The sequence below is a fragment of the Pongo pygmaeus genome, chromosome 7, assembly GCF_028885625.2.
Source record: "Pongo pygmaeus isolate AG05252 chromosome 7, NHGRI_mPonPyg2-v2.0_pri, whole genome shotgun sequence".
NCBI lineage: Eukaryota > Metazoa > Chordata > Mammalia > Primates > Hominidae > Pongo > Pongo pygmaeus.
This window is the reverse complement of record NC_072380.2, coordinates 156400001-156421160: the sequence shown is the minus strand read 5'-3', so window position 1 is coordinate 156421160 and position 21160 is coordinate 156400001. Positions and strand designations below refer to the sequence as shown.

Genomic DNA, 21160 nt, shown 5'->3' with positions numbered 1-21160 from the left:
CTTGGCTCTGCTGCATGCCCACTTCATTTCTTCATCTGTAGAAGGGTGGGGAGCTCAGAGCCCCCTCCGGGACAGGATCAGGGGGAGAGGGGTCCCTGCAGGTGTGTCCTCATGCTGTCCTTGGCCCTGCCTTGCATAGAGGAAGGCCTGGTCTTCCCAAATCAGCAGTCTCAGCTCTGCCCAGAGCAGTGGGAGGGCCCAGGGAAGGGCCAGGGACACCCTGAGACACCTTAGGAAGCAGATGTTCAGTCCTCACTGCATGACCGTCTTCTTGTTACAAAACAATAGATCTTTGTAGAGGGAAGGAGGTGAGGGCCTGGCACTAAATCTGTGGCGCCGTGACCAGGCCTCCTTGTGGCCTCTGAGCAACTCCTTCCAGGCTTTTTTCTCTACACAGGTGGTTACATTTTAGACTTTTTTTTTTTTTTAATTGCTGAAGTCACAGAACAGCAATGGAGAGAATTTCGAGAAAAAACAATAGGCCCACTTCGGGTCACCGGCCTTATAACTCCTGGCGCAACCCTCCCATCACCCAGCTCGCTGGTGTCGGGGACCTGGGGTCACAGGCCCACCGCCCATCGTCACCTCCTTTGCCCCGTGAACTGGAGCCGTCTCCTCCCAGCAGGTGCACGGCCGCCAGGTGGAAATCCCCGCCTTCCCGTCTCAGTTACCCGCGTCCCACTCCAGGCCCAGCGAGGCGCCTCCAGCCCTGCCGGGGGCGAAACTGGGCAGTGGTGGGCCGCTTGGGCGGGGATTCCTAACGCCCTGAGGGGCCGCCAGCCCGTGGGCCCCGCCCCCGCCGCTCGCACCCACCCGCGTCGTCCCGCGACCCCCACAGTCCTGCGCTTTCCGCGGCCCCCACACGCCGGCCCTCCGTCCCCGGCCCCTCGCGCCGCCCCACACGCGTGTGTCCCCCTCCGCCCGCCCCGTGCTTCCCGGTGCCCGGCGGTGCCGGCAACTTTGTTGACCAAATTCCTGAACGCGCCTGAGCCGCGGGCTAAAAATAACCCACTCAGCGCGCCGCGCTCTGCCGGGCCGCGCGGTGTCACCCGTGTCCAGAGGCCCGGAGGTCCCGCTGCCGCCGCCGCCGCTAGCGGAGCTGCCCCCGGCCCCCAGGCCCGGCCGCAAACCCAGGGGGCCGAGGGGGCGTCCCGCCGCGTGGCCCGAGGCGGACGAGGCCCCGAGGGGGTCCCCGGGCGCGGCCCCCGTCTGCTTCCCCGAACTCTCCGGCCGCCGGGTCTGGGAGCTGAGGCCCCTGGAGACCGCAGTTGCCCCCTGAGGCGGCGCGCCCTCTGCCCGTGCAGTGCCCCGTGATGGCCACCAGAGGGCCCTGCCCTCTCCTCTCGCCGGCGGCCCGTCCCCACCCCTTCCCACAGCTGTTTCCCGCAGGAGATTGACAGCTGGGCTCTGAGTTGCCATGGGGATAAGCAAATGAGGGCGGCGGGGCTGGGGCTCCGATTGGCCCGGGGGCGCGTTCCCCTCCCGGGGAGGCGGGCCCAGGCACCCGGCTCTATAAAGGGGCGCGCGCGGCTTCGCGTTTAGCCGTGGGAGGCGGGGCCGGCCGGCGGCGCGGGTGGGCTGCGGGAGCAGGCCCGGAGCAGCCAGAGGGGGTGACGCGGGCCCGGGGTCGCCCGAGACACCTGGCCAGCGGTGCCCCTAGCGCGCCGCCCCGGAGTTGACCACGTGAAACTTTTCCCTGAGCCCCTCGGCGCCGCCGCCCCGCGCCGGCGCCCCCCCGCCCCCGCCGGGACCGCCGCCCGCGGGGAGCAGGGGGGGGAGAGGCCCGCAGCTCCCCCCCCACTCCCACGCCGCCCGTCGGGGCGCGGCCGGGCGCGGGCCCCGGGCGATGGCCGCGGAGCTGGCGATGGGCGCCGAGCTGCCCAGCAGCCCGCTGGCCATCGAGTACGTCAACGACTTCGACCTGATGAAGTTCGAGGTGAAGAAGGAGCCGCCCGAGGCCGAGCGCTTCTGCCACCGCCTGCCGCCAGGCTCGCTGTCCTCGACGCCGCTCAGCACGCCCTGCTCCTCCGTGCCCTCCTCGCCCAGCTTCTGCGCGCCCAGCCCGGGCACCGGCGGCGGCGGCGGCGCGGGGGGCGGCGGCGGCGCGTCTCAGGCCGGGGGCGTCCCCGGGCCGCCGAGCGGGGGCCCCGGCGCCGTCGGGGGCACCTCGGGGAAGCCGGCGCTGGAGGATCTGTACTGGATGAGCGGCTACCAGCATCACCTCAACCCCGAGGCGCTCAACCTGACGCCCGAGGACGCGGTGGAGGCGCTTATCGGCAGCGGCCACCACGGCGCGCACCACGGCGCGCACCACCCGGCGGCCGCCGCGGCCTACGAGGCTTTCCGCGGCCCGGGCTTCGCGGGCGGCGGCGGCGCGGACGACATGGGCGCCGGCCACCACCACGGCGCGCACCACGCCGCCCACCACCACCACGCCGCCCACCACCACCACCACAACCACCACCACCACCATGGCGGCGCGGGACAAGGCGGTGGCGCGGGCCACCACGTGCGCCTGGAGGAGCGCTTCTCCGACGACCAGCTGGTGTCCATGTCGGTGCGCGAGCTGAACCGGCAGCTCCGCGGCTTCAGCAAGGAGGAGGTCATCCGGCTCAAGCAGAAGCGGCGCACGCTCAAGAACCGCGGCTACGCGCAGTCCTGCCGCTTCAAGCGGGTGCAGCAGCGGCACATTCTGGAGAGCGAGAAGTGCCAACTCCAGAGCCAGGTGGAGCAGCTGAAGCTGGAGGTGGGGCGCCTGGCCAAAGAGCGGGACCTGTACAAGGAGAAATACGAGAAGCTGGCGGGCCGGGGCGGCCCCGGGGGCGCGGGCGGGGCCGGTTTCCCGCGGGAGCCTTCGCCGCCGCAGGCCGGTCCCGGCGGGGCCAAGGGTGCGCCCGACTTCTTCCTGTAGGCGCCGGACCCCGAGCCCGCGCCGCCGTCGCCGGGGACAAGTTCGCGCAGGCCTCCCGGGGCCTCGGCTCGGACTCCGCGGTACAGGACGTGGACACCAGGCCCGGCCCGGCCGTGCTGGCCCCGCTGCCAAGTCTGCGGGCGCGGGGCTAGAGGCCCCTTCGCTCCCGGCCCCCGTTCGCGCGCGTCGGCCCGGGTCGCCGTCCTGAGGTTGCGCGGAGAACGGTGATTTCTAAGGAAACTTGAGCCAGGTCTAACTTTTTTCCAAGCGTCCACTTGTACATACGTTGAACGTGGTTCTCCGTTCCCACCTTCGCCCTGCCAGCCTAGAGGGACTGCGCTGCCGTCCCTTCCCGGGTGGCCCTTGCCTGCCCCTGCCCTCCTTCGTTCTCTTCTCAGCCTCCCTTTCCTTGCCTTTTTTAACTTCCCCTCCCCGTTTTAAAATTGGTCTTATTTTCGAAGTATTTATATTTATTATGCTTGGTGATTAGAAAAGAAAACCTTGGAGGAAGCCCCTTCCTTCCCCAGCCGGGGTCCGCCCTCAGTCGCGAGTCGCAGCATGAGTCGCTCGCCAGAAGGGGCCCGGCCCCTGCCTGCCCCCTCCCCGCTTGCCCCCGACCCTCCTACCGGCGTTCCTTGGAGGTTGAAGCCAGGGACGTCACCCGTGCTGTGTCCAGGCCTGCTGTCCTACTATGCTCAACGGGGGGGGGGGGGGGGGGAGGGGGGGGTCCTGTGCTCCGCCGGGTGGGGGCTGGCCCGGATCCTGAGCTGCTGTCTCTCTATGCACCAGAACATATCTGTAACTCCTGGGGAAATACATCTTGTTTTAACCTTCAAGAGAAGTGAAAGAAAAAAGTAATGCACAGTATTTCTAGCAGAAAAAAAAATTTTTTTTTAAGAGGAGGCTTGGGCCAGAGCCTCCTGGCATGGGGCGGGTGGAGAAAGTGTTTTTATTTTAATTTAAATTGTGTTTCGTTTTGTTTGTGGAATCTTTCTTCAATGCTTCATCGCTTTTTGGACTAGCCGGGAGAGAGGGCGAGGAGGCGGGTGCTCCGGGCCCTGTAGGCTGGGCCAGGCGCCTGGAGGATCTGCCTGTTTTCCGAGGCCCTCAGGGGCCATCACTGGGATTCCAGCCGGTCCGCACCCCTCCCCTGAGTACTCGGAGTGGAAGGCGCGCCGACTCGTTGAAAGTTTTGTTGTGTAGTTGGTTTTCGTTGAGTTCTTTTTTCATTTGCTACGAAACTGAGAAAAAGAAAAAATACACAAAATAAATCCGTTTAGATCCAAGTCACTGCAGCCTGGCTGGTTGGTCGGTGGCTTTCAGTTTTGCCGTGTTTCTCCCTGAATTGAAGGAAGAAGAAGGCCCTGCATTGGGCTTTGTGCTGGCCCTGGGTGACGGACGGGCCCTGGGTGACGGCAGGACCAGGGAGAAACTGAGCAGCCAGGCACCGTCAGCCGGCCTGCACTCCGCAGACCTGTGCCCTCTGCCTCTGCCCTCGGCGAAGAAGGCAGAGGGGCTTTTGGGGAGAGTCACTGAGGCAGGCTGGGGGTGCAGGGCAGGAGGTGTCCTTGGTGGGACACATTGCTGCATCCTGGTGGCCAGAACTGTCCTCAGCCCTTGGAGTCTGCCCGTCTCCCACCTGAAGGCGCAGCCTGCCCTTGGTCCTCTGAACGGCTTGGCTGGGCATGGACTGGGAGCACCCGGGAGGAGTCAGCACTCCAGAAATCTCAGTTCACAGGGCCCAGGGCGGCTGCAGGACTCGTCGTTGATGGTTCCCTCCCTTCACTGCCAGAAGAAAGGCAGGTGAGGGTCCGTGGTTTGCAAATTTGGAGAGGGGGCTTCTGGCCTGCAGGGGCTCCCCAAACTTGCCTTTTTTGGGAGGGGGCTGTGCTGCTTTTCCGTTGGGGGTAAGTGGAAGTTCTTTCTGGGGACGGGACGGAATTCTCTGTGAGTGAGTCTCCTGAGTTTGTTTTATCATTTCAAGCGGAGAGACCTGGAGGAAGAGACGAAGGTGAGTCCTCTGTCAGTCCCTGCCACCTCTCCCTTTGCTTTTGGGTCTCCGTGGGAGTTCAAGCAGAATCCCAGCAGGGGAGCTGGCCGTGAAGGCATCTCTGTGGAGGAAAATGCTGGTGGGAATTACAGAAATGTGGGGCGGAAGATGGAGTTGAAGAGACTATGCTGGCAGGGACAGGCGGGTTCCAGGCAGCCATGGGTGGCTCAGCCGCCCGGCCCGGGCCTTCGCTCACAGACGCCATCTCTCCCCACGGAGGGGCGGGGCGCCTTCGGCACATTCTCGGACGGGAATCTGCTGGCTCATTTTTCGTAGTCCGAAGTTGTAAAGAGCAGAGCACATGGGACACCTTAGTTTTCACCATCGCCGCCCCCAGGAGCCCTTTGCACAGAGCCCTTCTCCTGGCCAAGAAAGTGCAGGACCCAGCGGCTTCCGGCAGCCTGTAACAGAGGCGGCCTTTCTAGGGTGGGAGCTGTGTCACCCTCCCTGCCCCCTACCCCCACCCCAGGCGTCTGGGAGCCCTGCACTCAGGGGCTGGAACTGGGCCTCCTGGTGCACGGGGCCTGTGGGTGCTGCTGGAGGCTTGCTGGGTTTGGGACTCAGAGGAACCCCGCTGCGGCATGTGCCCGGGCTGCCACCGGATCTAGCCGCCTCTGCAGCATGGCCGGGCCCGAGCTGTGGGGCCTTAGCAGGTGCTGCTGCTGGAGTCAGTTCACTTTCCTGTTTTCTATTTTGTCTCCCCTTTCTCTTTCTCTCTTTTGTCTGTTCCCCTCTCTCCACCACACACAAGGTGGAGCAGGCAGGTGAGCACTGGGACGTGGGGACCCCTGCGGGCAGGGGACTTCTTATTCCTGCGTTCCCAGACAGAACTTTTCTGAAAACCATTCTGGGGGATCCGTGAACCCCTCGGGAAGATGGCCATGTGTGGAAAGCGCCTTTGGCTGCAGTTGCACCCGTGCCCACCCACACAGCACAGGCCTGGACCAGTGGCACACACCTGACCCAGACTCTGTACCGCTGGCAGGGCTGGCTAGAGGCCTCAGTTTGCCCCGAGGGCGTCCCTGGGACCAGTGTGACTCTTCAGGAGGGCCTGCTGCAGCCAGACCTGGCTGGAGCTGGCAGTGGGGAAGGGTGGGCAGCTCTGGGGTTCCCGGCTGAGGGAGGTTGTGTGGCCAGCAAGGAATCAGAGAACTAGATCCCTCAGCTCCTCCTCACTGGGCCTAGGGCCCTGGAGGGCAGCAGAGCTGGAGTGCCAACCGCACTCGTGAGCATGTGTGTCCCTTGTGTGCAAGGCAGCACCAAGGTTCGTGGGGCTGAGGGGAGCTGGAGGGCCCCTGGAAGGGGCGATCACAGCATCCTCTGCTCAGCTCCTGGGACCCTAACCCCTGACCCATCCTGGAAGAGCAGCTGACCTCACCCCCTCCCCCCCCGGATGTCCCCAGAGGTCAGTGATGGTGCCTGGCCTGGGTGCCCCCCGCCCCCGCCGCCGTCACCCAGAACCATAGCAGGCAGGCAGGGACTCCTGGCACTTCGAAGGTGCCATCCTCTGCCTTCTTGGAGGAGGCTGCCTGAGCCCAGAGGGTAGGGCTTGTCTCCCACACACCCCGGCCACCACCCCACCCACCCCACGTGCCCACTGGGGGCCCACAGCAGGGACCCAGGTGACAGCCCTGGCTCAGGAGCTCCTGAGGGAGACACCAACTTGAGTGTCCTGCGTATGACACTCGGCCCCGTGTGAGCCCTGGGAGAGGACGCTGGAGCCTGAGGCTGCCTTGAACAGGGTGCAGCGTGAGGACCTAGTGTTCCTGGGGCAGCTCAGATATGTGGCCCCAGGAGTTGTGTCCCACCTCCCACCAATGGGAGCTGTCTCTTCCCAGACAGCAGGGAGAGGCTGAAGGGGCCGGGGTTAAGGCCCTGGGCCTGGGTGGACACCCATGGCACACACTGGACACATGAGCCCAGGAGCACTGGCCGCACTCCCCCGCCATTCGCCTGTGCCCAGCAGCCCAGCTGGACCCACCCCCCCCGCCCCACACACCTGTGCCCGACAGCCTACCTGGACCCCCCACACACACACACACCTGTGCCCGACAGCCCACCCGAACCCCCCCACACACACACCTGTGCCCGACAGCCTACCTGGACCCCCCCCCCACACACACACACCTGTGCCCGACAGCCCACCCGAACCCCCACACACACACACCTGTGCCCGACAGCCCACCTGAACCCCCCCCACGCACACATGCGCCTGTGCCTGACAGCCCACCTGGACCCCCCACGCGCACACGCGCCTGTGCCCGACAGCCCACCCGAACCCCCACACACACACACCTGTGCCCGACAGCCTACCTGGACCCCCCCCCCACACACACACCTGTGCCCGACAGCCCACCTGAACCCCCCCACGCACACACGCGCCTGTGCCCGACAGCCCACCTGGACCCCCCACGCGCACACGCGCCTGTGCCCGACAGCCCACCTGGACCCCCCACGCGCACACGCGCCTGTGCCCTGCAGCCCACCTGGATGGTCATTGGTCTCCTGCCTTAAGCCCCCCTCAGCCACGCGCAGGGCTTGGGCTGGGGGTGCTCACAGGAGAAGGCCAGGGTCTTCCCTCCTTCCCCTGCCATTCCCAGGTGCTGGGCCAAGTGTGGCCCTGTTTCCTCCCCCCACTGCCCCCCAGCACGTCACAGTGGGTGGCTGTCGGCAGGGCCCCCCCCCAGCCTCCTATAGAGCCGGCTCTGAGATTAGGGCCAGGACAAAGCGGAGGTGTTCTCTGCCCCAGCCTCAGCACAAGGGTGGGTACGCTGTGGCACGTGCACACATACATGGGCACACATGCATGCAGACAGCCCAGAATGTGGGAGCAGACTCTACCCACCCGGACACACAATAGCAGACACACTTGTGGCCCTGCATACACCTGGCTGGCACACATGAGGGTGGAGTTACACCCAGACGCATGCATGTGGACCCACTGGCCCCACACACAAATCAACCCCATGGTTTTGTCTGGGCCGGTCCTCTGGGGTTCCCGGCTGAGGGAGGTTGTGTGGCCAGCAAGGAATCAGAATTAGATCCCTCAGCTCCTCCTCACCGGGCCTGGGGCCAGTGGGCTGGCCACAGTGGGCTCTGACATAGGTCTCTCCAGTGAAATGCGGTCCTCAGCCACTGTCTGCTCGCTTCAGCCCAGCCCACCCTGTCCGGGAGGAGGTGTCCTGGCCCTGCCCTGCCCTGGCTGCCTTGGCCTCTCCTTGCCACCTCTCTCCCAGCCCTGGTCCTTGGAGCCACCGTGAGGGGCCCAGATGCCTTCCAGGATGGAAGCCTTATCCTCCACTGCCAGGTGCTGAAGGCTCTCTAGGGTCACGCCCTCTTCCAGGGATGGATGTGGGGTGCAAGCCACTGGTTGGAACCATCACTAACCAGCCCAGCCAATCGTGGGGGGCTGAAGGCTCCATTTGCTCAGCAGGGACTTGGCTCAGCCCTGGAGGGCCCTGAAGGGGCCTGTCCGACAGGCCTGTGCAGGTCATAGTGTCACCAAGGGTTCTGGCCCAGGGCCAGGGCTGTGACCTGCCACTGAGTATGGTGGGGAGCCTGGGGACCCAACACCCCCACCCTGGGCCTGGAGGAAGGGCAAAGCCATCCCTGGCCCAGGGCCTGGGGACATGGAACAGGGTGGGTATCAGGAAGAACCTGGCCTTCTCCCCAGGGGGCCTTGGTCTCCCCACCTGCCGGCCACTCGGGGAAGCAGATACTCGGGGTTTCTGAGTCAGACACAGAGGTGATGGGCTGACATTTGGACGACAGGAAAGGGCCACCAGCCCTGTGGGGTCCATGCTTTCCCTTGCCTAGCCCCCACTCCTTTCCACTGCCCTCAGGGCTGAAGCAGCCCTGCCTCTGCCGTCCCTGGGCCTGGGTGCCTGGTCAGCAGTTCCTGGCCACGGAGTCCAGCCGAGGGCTGGGGAGGCCCAGCAAGGGTGCGGGGCAGGGCCTGAGTGCCCCCACTGTCCCAGATTCAAGCCCAGCCTGGCCCCACCCTCACAGGGGCCCACCTCCCTAAGGCTGAGGGTCCTGGCAGGTTGTTGGGGGCAGCAAAGGCTGAGACGAGGGCAAGGGCCCAGGTGGTCCCGGAGAGCGTGGATGGGACGGACCTGGGGGAGACCTTTCCTGACAGGAGCTGGGAGGGGCGTGGAAAGTCGGGGCGTGAGGTGGATGCAGGTTCTGTGTTCGACCTTGATGGTGTAATCCCTGAGGGTGCACGGGGAGGGGCAGCACAGGGTGGACTTTGGGGGTGCAGCATGTGGGTCAGCAGGGAGAGCCCGAGGCTGTGGGCTGAGCCGGGGAGGGTGGAGGCCTGCGGGGTCTTGGCTGAGCCTAGCTCCTAGGGGGTCTCGAGGTGGGGGCAGGCAGCTCCGACAGGAGTACCCTGCAGGGTCCCTGAGAGGAGGCATTTGAATCCCTGGGCTCCCTGGGAGAGGGTGGCGGCCGGGGGACCCTGAATTAGGGAGTCTGGGGCGGCAGGGGAGGCTGGCGGGGCAGGGGCAGCCAGGGCCCGGGAAGTGGGACCAGCGCTCGGAGGACTCGGAAGTTGTGGGGGAGGAGGCGGGGCCTGGGAGAGGGTCCGAGGCAGGAGGCTGGCCCAGGAGGAGGAGAAACCGCTTCCTCACCTGGGAGGTGGAGGAAGTGGGGGATGGGGGAAGGGAGTGTACCCCGAATCAGGAGGTGGCAGGAAGGTGGGAGTGGCTTGGACCCCACACCCTCGACCCCCACACACAGTGGGCAGCCCGCACGGGGAGCAGTGACAGAGTAATTTGCGGCTGGCGGGCTCAGCGCCTGCCTAATTTGCAGTGACACCGCTCAGCTGCCCAGGGCTCCAGCTGTCACAGCCATTAGCCCGCGGCCGGGGAGGAGCGCCGGGCAGGGGCGGGGGGGCATGCAGGGGTTTGGGGGGGAGGCTGTGGGGGTCGCAGGAGGGGCGGGCGCAGGAGGCCTGTGGCTTTCAGGCCCAGCCCACCGCCCCAGGCACCCCAACCTGGCTGTGGAGAGCAGTAAGGTGGGGCGCCCCCCAACAGCAGCCCACCAGGCCTGAAGCCCCTCAGCCGCAGCCCTTGCTGCCCCTTTCAACCCTGGCGTTCCCTTGAGCCTTGCCACCTCCTCCATGCCGGCCTCTGGGACTCCAGTGCCCTTGACCCTTGGCACTCAAGTTAGGTGTCCTGAGGGCAGCTGGGATCAGTTCCAGCCTGGAGGATAATTCCTCTCCACATTCAGGCCACCGCCTTCCCAGACAGAGCCACCTCGGCCCCTGACTTGCGTCTGTGGCCCAGCCCCTCCCTCCCATGTGGCGGGCTCCGCCCTGGGGCCTCCCCAACTCCACTGCACTTCCTGGCACCCGCTCAGCGTGGTGGGGCCTCCCCGACTCCACTGCACCTCCCGCTCAGCGTGGTCTAGCTCGCAGGGGACGGCCCCTTTGCCTCCCTCTCTCCCAGTTCTCAGAGGCTGACACAGGGAGGTATCTGGAACATGTCAGGCGCCAGCCCCGTGGGCCCTGATCGCCTCCCGGGAGCAGCCTGGGAGCAGCAGTGAGGGTGCAGGCTGGGTGCTGGGCACAGAAGAGCCCCAGGCTGCTAGTGGGGCCCTGCGGGACTCTAGGGGACTCTGGCTCCTCTATGAAGGAGGGTCCCGGAGTCCCTTCTCCTGCAGCACCCTTGCCCCGTCTCCTGGCCGGGACCCAGGTGTCTGGTCACCTCCCCCAGAGGGGTGGGTCTCAGGGACAAGCCGTGTCCTCCAGGAAGCCACAGGCCCTGGATGGCCCCTCTCCAGCCGCCGCCTCTGCCCAGCTCTTGGTACAGATGCCCCAGGGGAGCTGATGCCCTGGGGGAGGGGCGTGGCCCACGGCTCCTCTGCGACAAGGGAGTTTCAAACACAGGGGCCTTGGCTGGGGCCACCCCACCAAGCCCCAGCTTCTCCCTGCAGCCTCTGGTCTCCTCTCTTCAACCCCAAGGCTGCACCTCCACACAGAAGCCGCCCATGGCTGTCCCGGCCCTCCAGCCCACGCTCCTGAGGGATCTGCCCGCCTCCCACCCCCGGCCTCAGCACTCCTGGTGTGCTCCTCCTCACGGGAAGCCCTCTGCCGACCCCACAGCCCCCTTCGTCCCGGAGCACGGAGCACGGAGCACGGCTTGTCTGTCCTAGAAGCGTTAGGCAGCGCAGGCGCCTGGCCCGGCCTCGGCTCCAGCTCCACACTCTCTACTGGGGCCCTGCCGTTGCCCCTGCTCCCCGGGGGTCTCCTGCCCATTTGCTGCAGTGCTGGGGAGGGGCTGTGCTTTGCCGGGTGGGGCACTGACGGTGCAGCAGAGGTGTCAAGAGGCGGCACTTCCAGACACGCAGTCGCGGTGTGTGAGACGCTCGGGCTGGGGCGCGGCAGGACCCAGAGCAGCAGTGCTGGGACCATCACCCCAGCGTGGTGGCGCGGGCGCCGCAATCCCGGGCGGCACGAGGCTCAGGTATGGGAAGAGAGACGGGAAGATGAATTGCAGAGTAAGCCAGGGGGTGGCCTGGAAATCGGGAGAGGTAAAGGGCGGGGAGGGAGGGGGAAGAGCCCGCCGGGCCTCCAGGAGGCCTGGCCAGCCGCCAGCAGCTAGGTGGCTGGTCCTGTGTGTAGAAAGCGGGGGCTGGAGCGGCTGCAGGGGAGCAGCCGTGAGATGGGGGCAGGGAGGGCGGCGAGGAACTGGGGACAGATCCTGGGGCCACTGTGGGGGCAGCAGGGGCCCCTGCTTCTGTGTAGAGGATCGTGGGGGACACAGGCGGGAGGTGCCAAAGTCCAGGGAGGTAGCTGGTCCTGCCCCTCACACTTCTGTTCCTGCTGGCGGTTCCCTGCAGAGAGGGTTCCTCACCCACCGTCTCTGCCCTCTGGGTCCTGGGCGTATTGCATGGGGGACGGGACACTCTGTCAGCCTCGTGCCCTGCCTGGGACCGCTGCCCTTACGGAAGAGCAGGAGGCCAGCACGGGTGCCTCCGAAGGGCAGCCCCGCAGCACATCTGAGGGTGCTTGGTGCACCGCCCTGGCACCACCATACGTGAGAGCTCAAGAGGTGCGGGTGGTGCGGAGGGCTCGCGCGGGGGTGGCGAGTCTGGAAAGGCTCTGGTCCCCTTCCCACCTTGTCCAGGCCTCTTCTCTGGAGCAGGGTGGGGGCTGCCATCGCCTTGGAGGCGGGTCAGGCGGTGGGGCGTGGGTGGAGACGGGACCTCCACTGGCCTTGGACCTCGTCACTGGCCTTGGTTAGGTCAGGTGGGCACCTCCCCAGCCCCCCGGCCCAGTCACCAGGCCACTCACGCCATGGTGGCAGAGGGGCTGGACTGGAGTCGCCCGACCTCTGCCCCTCCCCAGCTGGAGGTAGAGCGGGGGCAGTCTCTCTGGGCTCAATCACCTCATCTGTAAAAAGACTCTGAGTTCTCCCCACCTCCTCCCATCCAACATCCACACAGGGTCCTCATGAGCAGTAAAGAGAGGGGCCCATTCAGCAAGCCCTTCGCCAATCTGAGAAGGCTTCTTGGAAGAAGGGGCTCTGTTCTGAGGGGAGGGTGTGGAGTGGGATGTGCCTCTCCAGGTGCACCGGGGCGGGATTTACAGGGGTGCCCCCAATCCAAGACCGGAGATGTCTTGGCCACATCTGTGGGGCTTGAAGAGGGGCCGGGGGGAACAGAGCTTGGCTCCTGGCAGGAGGGGAGCAGGGAAGGGGCAGGCATGGGAGGGGCACCCAGAGCTGCCGTTCATGGGGGGTCTCCAGCTCAGCCTAGCTCAGCTCCCAGAAGCCTTTCCTCTCTCTACTCAGCCGGAGTGCGCTGCCCATCACTGCAGTCCCCACTCCTCTTCAAACCTCTCATCTGCTGGGTCTGTCCCCTCACCCTCCCTTCCACAGCCCTTCCCAGAAGGTAAAACCTAGCCCTGCCCAGACCTGTGCACTAGGGACAGAACAGCCCCAACTCCTCCCACTTTCTGCTGAGTTTGGGGAGCTGACTTAAGCTGAGTTCAGAAACTCTGGGGCCCTGGACAGGGCGCTCAGGGCCACGCTGAGGTTACGATCAGGAAGGTATGACGTTCAGCATTCTCCAAAAGAGAATTATTTCTGCAGGAATTCATGTGACAAGCCCAGACACACTCCTGGCTCCCGCTGTCTAGCACTCTTTAGCCATTAAATCTTACCCACCCACATACACGTAAATAACATTTAAAACACGCTATATAATAATGAATACAAAATATGTTGTCTAATCATTCTTACCTGGAAAGACCTTTATGGAAAATTCCAGGGCCAAGCTGAGCTGCTGCCCACACCCACAGGCTGGCAGAATCCAAGACGGACAGTGTGGGGGCGGGAGGGCCACACAGACCCCTTCCTTCCCCCGGACCTCCTTTCTTGGTGACAGGGAGAAGGAGCAAGGTGAGGAGGCTTCTCCACTGTGAGTCTCAGACAGAGAGCTGTGCCCTCATTCACCTTTGGAACCTCTGACCTGAGGCACCTTGAGACGCAATAATATTAATACCTTAACTGCAAAACTCTGCGACTCACAGAGAGATGTAAGTACAGGTAACAGAGAGCTAAAGGAACAATGACTCCAACAAATTCAATGGAAATTTAATTTCTGTGTTGTAAAAGTCCAGAAGCTGATGGCCCAGGGTGGCTGTGGTGACTGCTTCACAAAACGCTCTGGATTGAGGCTCTTTTCATCTTGGCCTGTACTCCCAGGGTCTCCTGGCCCAAAATGTCAGCTTCCACTCCAGCCATCACATCTGCATTTGAAGATGGAGAAAGGTGAAAGAGGTAAAAACAAAAGGAGCATATGAGGTGATGGGTGGATGAACGGACAGGCAGCTGGATGTGTGACAAGAAAGATGAGGAAGACAGCTGGATGGGTAGCAACAGGGGCGAATGGTGGCTGGATGGAAGGATATATGGATGGTTGATGGTGGGTGAATAAATGGTGTGTAGATGGGTGAACAGGTGGGTGAGTGGATAGGTGGATGGTCAGTTGGGTGGATGGATGGGTGGGTGGATGGATGGGATGGTGGGGGAATGGGGGGATGGGCAAATGAGTGGGTGGATGATGGGTGGGTGGATGGATGGAAGGGTGGGTGGGTGATGGGTGGGTGGGTGGATGGAAGGGTGGGTGGGTGATGGGTGGGTGGATGGAAGGGTGGGTGGGTGGGTGATGGGTGGGTGGGTGGATGGAAGGGTGGGTGGGTGATGGGTGTGTGGGTGGATGGAAGGGTGGGTGGGTGATGGGTGAGTGGATGGATGGAAGGGTGGGTGATGGGTGTGTGGGTGGGTGGATGGAAGGGTGGGTGGGTGATGGGTGTGTGGGTGGATGGAAGGGTGGGTGGGTGATGGGTGGGTGATGGGTGTGTGGGTGGATGGAAGGGTGGGTGGGTGATGGGTGAGTGGATGGATGGAAGGGTGGGTGGGTGATGGATGGGTGGGTGGATGGAAGGGTGGGTGGGTGATGGGTGGGTGGGTGGGTGATGGGTGTGTGGGTGGATGGAAGGGTGGGTGGGTGATGGGTGAGTGGGTGGATGGAAGGGTGGGTGGGTGATGGGTGTGTGGGTGGATGGAAGGGTGGGTGGGTGATGGGTGAGTGGATGGATGGAAGGGTGGGTGGGTGATGGATGGGTGGGTGGATGGAAGGGTGGGTGGGTGATGGGTGGGTGGGTGGATGGAAGGGTGGATGGGTGATGGGTGGATGGATGGAAGGGTGGGTGGGTGATGGTGGGTGGGTGGATGGAAGGGTGGGTGGGTGATGGGTGTGTGGGTGGATGGAAGGGTGGGTGGGTGATGGGTGGGTGATGGGTGTGTGGGTGGATGGAAGGGTGGGTGGGTGATGGGTGAGTGGATGGATGGAAGGGTGGGTGGATGATGGATGGGTGGGTGGATGGAAGGGTGGGTGGGTGATGGGTGGGTGGGTGGGTGGGTGATGGGTGTGTGGGTGGATGGAAGGGTGGGTGGGTGATGGGTGAGTGGGTGGATGGAAGGGTGGGTGGGTGATGGGTGTGTGGGTGGATGGAAGGGTGGGTGGGTGATGGGTGAGTGGATGGATGGAAGGGTGGGTGGGTGATAGATGGGTGGGTGGATGGAAGGGTGGGTGGGTGATGGGTGGGTGGGTGGATGGAAGGGTGGATGGGTGATGGGTGGATGGATGGAAGGGTGGGTGGGTGATGGTGGGTGGGTGGATGGAAGGGTGGGTGGGTGATGGGTGTGTGGGTGGATGGAAGGGTGGGTGGGTGATGGGTGGGTGGGTGGATGGAAGGGTGGGTGGGTGATGGGTGGGTGGGTGGATGGAAGGGTGGGTGGGTGATGGGTGGGTGGGTGGATGGAAGGGTGGGTGGGTGATGGGTGGGTGGGTGGATGGAAGGGTGGGTGGGTGATGGGTGTGTGGGTGGATGGAAGGGTGGGTGGATGATGGATGGGTGGGTGGATGGAAGGGTGGGTGGGTGATGGGTGGGTGGGTGGGTGATGGGTGTGTGGGTGGATGGAAGGGTGGGTGGGTGATGGGTGAGTGGGTGGATGGAAGGGTGGGTGGGTGATGGGTGTGTGGGTGGATGGAAGGGTGGGTGGGTGATGGGTGAGTGGATGGATGGAAGGGTGGGTGGGTGATGGATGGGTGGGTGGATGGAAGGGTGGGTGGGTGATGGGTGGGTGGGTGGATGGAAGGGTGGATGGGTGATGGGTGGATGGATGGAAGGGTGGGTGGGTGATGGTGGGTGAGTGGATGGAAGGGTGGGTGGGTGATGGGTGTGTGGGTGGATGGAAGGGTGGGTGGGTGATGGGTGGGTGGGTGGATGGAAGGGTGGGTGGGTGATGGATGGGTGGGTGGATGGAAGGGTGGGTGGGTGATGGGTGGGTGGGTGGATGGAAGGGTGGGTGGGTGATGGGTGGGTGGGTGGATGGAAGGGTGGGTGGGTGATGGGTGTGTGGGTGGATGGAAGGGTGGGTGGGTGATGGGTGGGTGGGTGGATGGAAGGGTGGGTGGGTGGATGGAAGGGTGGGTGGGTGATGGGTGGGTGGGTGGATGGAAGGGTGGGTGGGTGAGTGGGTAGATGGATGGATGGGAGAATGAGGCATGGGGGAATGGGGGATGGGTGGGAGTGGGTGAGTGGGAGGAGGGTGAATGAATGGATGGGTGGGTAGGTTGATGAGTGGGTGGGTGGGTGGGGATATGGGGGTGAGTGGGAGGATGAGTGGGTGGGTGGGTGGTGGGTTGGGGGTGAGTAGATGAGTGGGTGGGTGGGTGGGTAGGGGGTTGGGGTTGCCTGGGTGGGTGGTTTAGGAAGCTGTGGAATGACCAAACGTGGAGTGAGGGAGCCCAGTTTGTACCCCAGAAGCTTTGCTCATCTCTCCCCTGGGCCCTCTTCCCTCTTCTCTCCGGAGCCCTCCTCAAATCTCACACCTCGATTTTCAAGAAGCTGGCCTCACCCATGCAGCCTCTCTAGCTCTCCTTCCCCTCCAAGCTTGTTTCTCTCAGCGCTGCCGCCATCGGATTCCTGTGCCGGTTCTTGCTGGTTTTCTTCACCTCTCCTGACCACCAGGACATTGGCGCCGGGAGGGCAGGGTCCATGTGTTTCCACGGTTGATTTCCTAGAGGCTGCAGCAGCGCCTGGCACCGAGGAGGTGCTCCATCAATATTTGTTGAAAAGAAAGAAAAGGAAAGCAGGATGGAGATGGACTGACCCTGCCCAGCACCCCTGTCCAGCCCCTGCCCAGACCCCTGCCCAGTCCCTGCCCAGCACCCCTGTCCATTTTCCAGATAGCAGCCAGAGGCATCTTTGCAGACCCCACTGTCCTGCAGCAACACTCTAAACCCTTCTGTGGCTCCACAGTTTGCTCCAGGTCAGTCTGGGTTGCTCAGTCAGTCCTGAGACCTGCCCTCTCTTGTCCCTGTTCTCACCTGCCCCCTGAGGCTTCTACTCTTCCTTTGGGATCTGGGCCAAAACGGCCTCCTGCAAGAAGACCCCAGGCTGTTCTGTGAGCTGGTTTCCCCCTGTGTCCAGGAATGCCCCCACCCCCACAGTAGTGCAGTCTACTTTCCACCTGCTACCATCAGAGTTGAGCCCAGTTCTGGGCCTGGCACACAGGTGGGGCACTCCACAGGGTCTGACAACCCCTCCCACTGACCTGGTCTCTGCTCCGTGCCCACCAGGGATTCTATACTTGGGACTCTCATTCTGCAAGTCCCACCTGGGCCCCTGTAGCCTCCATGGCCTCCAGGGCCTCTTGTGACCCATAGCAGGTGTGGGCTCTGCTCTTCAGCCCTTCTGTGGCCTTCTGGGATGCTGTTCTGTTAGCAGCTCTTCTGGAGCAGGTCACTTTGGCATCAGCCACATCCAGTTTTGCTTTTTCAAAGTGACATATGCACATCTGTTTTTTATAAATCAAATGTAGTAAGACGTAAAACAAAACTCAGCAGTCTCCTGCCTATGCCCTGAGTCCCCAACTCAGCAAGATAACTGCTTTCAACTCTGTTTCTTCCAGGAACCTCCTGATATGTTTTGGCTGTGTCCCCACCCTAATTCATCTTGAATTGCAGCTCCTGTAATCCCCATGTGTCATGGGAGGGACCCAGTGGGAGGTAATTGAATCATGGGGGTGAGATTTTCCTGTGCTGTTCTCGTGATAGTGAATAAGTCTTTCAAGATCTGATGGTTTTATAAAAGGCGGTTCTCCTGCACACGCTCTCTTGCCTGCCGCCATGTAAGACGTGCCTTTGCTCTTCCTTCACTTTCTGCCATGATTATGAGGCCTCCCTGGCCATGTGGAACTGTAAGTCCATTAAACCTCTTTTTCTTTACAAATTACCCAGTCTTGGGTACGTCTTTATTAGAAGTGCGAGAACAGACTAGTACACCTCCAAATCTCTAAATAAAATGTTTATGTTACTATTTCTTGATTTATTAATTTTAGGCATTGTTTAGGATTTCACTCCATTACACATTTGCTCTTCCCCGCCTCACACCCTCCCTATATACTATGTGAACATTTTTAGTTTAGGCTGGGTGCAGCAGCTCATGCCTGTAATCCCAGCACTTTGGGAGGCCAAGGCAAGCAGATTGCTGGAGCCCGGGAGTTTAAGACTAGCCTGGGCAATGTGATGAAATCCCATCTCTACCAAAAATACAAAAAATTAGCTGGGCATGGTGGCATGCACCTGTAGTCCCAGCTACACATGAGGCTGAGGTGGGAGGATTGCCTGAGCCTGGGAGGTCTAGGATGCAGTGAGCTGTGATCACACCACTGCACTCCAGCCTGGGTGACAGAGTGAGACCTTGTCTCCAAAACAACAACAACAACAACAACATAAAAAGGCCGAGGTGGGCAGATCACGAGGTCAGGAGATCGAGACCATCCTGGCTAAAACAGTGAAACCCCGTCTCTACTAAAAATACAAAAAATTAGTTGGGCGTGGCGGCGGGCGCCTGTAGTCCCAGCTACTCGGGAGGCTGAGGCAGGAGAATGGTGTGAACCCGGCAGGCGGAGCTTGCAGTGAACTGAGATCACGCCACTACATCACTCCAGCGTGGGTGACAGAGCGAGACTCCGTCTCAAAAAAAAACAACAACAACAAAAACAAAAACAAAGAACCCACAATACTTTTAGCTTAAAAATATTCCGTATTTACATTATCACGACTACATAAGGATTGTTCTTGCCTGAACAAAGTTATATATTGTAATCAAATGCTCTTTCCTGAGCAACTTCTTTGTTTTTCCTGGAGTTAAAAATTGCCTCCTGGTTTTCCTTTGTTTGGTTTTCTATGTGTCAATAACAAATTCTTCCTAAATGCTCTAATCATTTTAGAAATCTCTCGTGACATGGCTTCCACACAGAAACTTGCATTGTGTAATCTAGGAAGGCTATTTTCCCTGGATAGCTTTCAGCAGGAGCCATCCAGTTTCCTGCCACAGCTGGACTGGCTGCTCTCCAGGCCTGCTGGCCCCTCCTGCCTCACCTGTGTTGGCACCCCCTTCTCTTTCTTGGTTGACTTCTCCTTGTAGGGGAGCATCCTTCAGATACTTCTTCAGAAGAGATGCATGGGAGATAAGTGTTTTGAGATTTAAGAAATCTGACAGTGTCATTAGTATTTCCTCACACTAGACAGATAGTTTGGATGGGTATAGAATTTGCTGTTGGGAGTCTCTTTTCCTCAGCATCTGTAAGGTACTCTGTCTTTGAGCTTCTGTGTAGTTACTGGAAGTCCAGTTCCATCTTTACTACTAATCCTTGGTATGTGTGGAGGCTAAAGTAACATATCATGAAAGCTAATCCACCGTGCTGACTTCTGACTAACACTGGTTCCAGGAATGCCTCTGAGATTTTCAGTTTATCTGTTGTTTCTTGCATAAAAGCATATACTGTAAGTCCTGCCTTTAGATCAAATTCCTCCCCATTCCCTCCGAAGCACATGTACCCTTTCCCTATGGTATATAACCCCTGGGTCTGGGGAATTATGGTGTGGAGATCTACATGTCTTGTGGCTGTCCAAGACCACTCTTCTGTTCATAAGATCCCCCATAAAACACACTAACAACAAGCTGAACTTGTCTGCCTACTCCTTTGGTTTCTCAGCTCCTTCTGCATTTGGGGGTTGCTTTGCCTTTTTATGAGACAGTATGTGGCTGGGCGTGGTGGCTCATGCCTGTATTCCCAGCTGTTTTGGAGCCCCAGGTGGGCGTATCACTTGAGTCCAGGAGTTTGAGACCAACCTGGCTGCAGCCTGGGCAACATAGTGAGACCTCCATCCATACAAAAAAATTAAAAAATTAGCTGGGCATGGTGGTGCTTGCTTGTAGTCCCAGCTACTCAGGAGGCTGAGGTGGGAGTATCGCTTGAGCCCAGGAGTTAGAGGTTTTAGTGAGCTATGATGACACCACGGCACTGCAGCCTGGGCAACACAGCAAGACTCTGACTCAAAAAAAAAAAAAATTCCCTGTATCCTTAAAAAAAGAGAGAGAGAGAGAGAGAGAGACATATGTGACTGTTTTCTCCCCCCTCTGGAAGTTTTTTGGGGCGTTCCTTGGCACCAGTGGCCTACAATTCCACAGTGATGCACAAGTGTCACTTGCATTGTGCTGGACTTCGGTGAGCCTTGCTTTCTGGCCTATGCCTTGTCATTCTGGGCGCTGGTCTCAGTTTAGTTCTTTGATCATTGATCCCCCACCTTTTTCTCTGCTTTCTCTTTCTGACTCCTTTTGGAAGTTGGACCTCCTGGATCAATTCTGCATTTTTCTAATATTTCCTTCCTGCCTTCTATTTTTTTTTTTTTTTTTTTTTAGATAGGATCTCACTCTATCACTTAGGCTAGAGAGCAGTGGCACAATCTGGACTCACTGCAACCTCTGCCTCCCGGGTTCAAGTGATCCTCCCACCTCAGCCTCCCGAGTACAAGCATGCCCCAACATGCCCAGCTAATTTTTGTATTTTTAGTAGAGTCAGGGTTTCACTATGTTGCCCAGGCTAGTCTCGAACTCCTGAGCTCAGGGGATCTGCCTGCCTTGGCCTCCCAAAGTGCTGGGATTACAAGCGTGAGCCACCATGCCCGGCCGTCTCTCTGTATTTGTTGTTTTGTGTTTTAATCCTGTCAGTGAATACCTGTTTCCATTGAGCTTTCTCTTGTTCTCTGATGGCATGAGTGTTACCACTCTCACTCTCTCACTCTAACTTCATCCTGTTCTTGTTCACTTTTATTATTGGGATAAGAAGTGTGGCCTCTGAGGCCAACCTGCCTGGCAGAATCCTGGCTCCGTTACTCCTAGCCATTGACTTTGGGGAGGTGGATGTGACCTTCTGTGCCTCAGTTCTCTCATAATAGTGGCACTGACCTACTGGGTTTATCATGAGTATTAAATCAGCTGGCACATCCAAGGGTCGCGGCTGGGCTTAGCTCACTGGGAGCCAGTCTCTGGGTGCTGCTGCCGTTGTTACCATTCTCTGTGGACTCCGTGGGTCTCCCTGGCTCTGTTGCTGGTTGACCTGCTCCACACTCAAGGCTCTTCTCACCTGCCTGCTGGTGCTCAGCTGATCATGAGTGAGGCCTGGCATTCTGGTGCCCTGGCGGAGGGTGGTGGAGGGAGGGTGGTGGAGGGTGGCGGAGGGAGGGTGGTGGAGGGTGGCGGAGGGAGGGTGGTGGAGGGTAGCAGTGGTCTTGTCGGCAGATGGGCCTTTCTGTGGAGGACCAGGCAATGGGGA

At 61.0% G+C, this 21160-nt stretch overlaps 1 protein-coding gene and 1 long non-coding RNA gene across 4 annotated transcripts in view; one reads left to right on the top strand and one right to left on the bottom strand.

Annotated features, from left to right (window-relative positions):
• The first annotated feature begins 1540 nt into the window (after positions 1-1540).
• Positions 1541-4197, top strand: MAFA (MAF bZIP transcription factor A). The gene has a single exon (XM_054498749.2). It carries the CDS (start codon positions 1847-1849, stop codon positions 2909-2911), a length of 1065 nt encoding a protein of 354 aa, XP_054354724.2. The 5' UTR covers positions 1541-1846; the 3' UTR covers positions 2912-4197.
• A 9343-nt stretch (positions 4198-13540) lies between these two features.
• The window catches only part of LOC129043143 (uncharacterized), a 14479-nt gene continuing 6859 nt past the window's right edge, over positions 13541-21160 (bottom strand). For 2 of the 3 annotated variants that reach the window (XR_010127134.1, XR_010127136.1), the window contains exons 2-3: positions 16394-17335; positions 13541-13716 (exon numbers count right to left, since the gene is read on the bottom strand). This is a non-coding gene — a long non-coding RNA (uncharacterized LOC129043143). Of the gene's footprint in view, positions 13717-16393; positions 17336-20793; positions 21012-21160 lie in introns of those variants that run through there. The other variant, XR_010127135.1, reaches the window with a different exon arrangement.

Bases quoted from the DNA above. Each gene is read 5' to 3' on its own strand.
- MAFA (XM_054498749.2), top strand. From the start codon at position 1,847: ATGGCCGCGGAGCTGGCGATGGGCGCCGAGCTGCCCAGCAGCCCGCTG.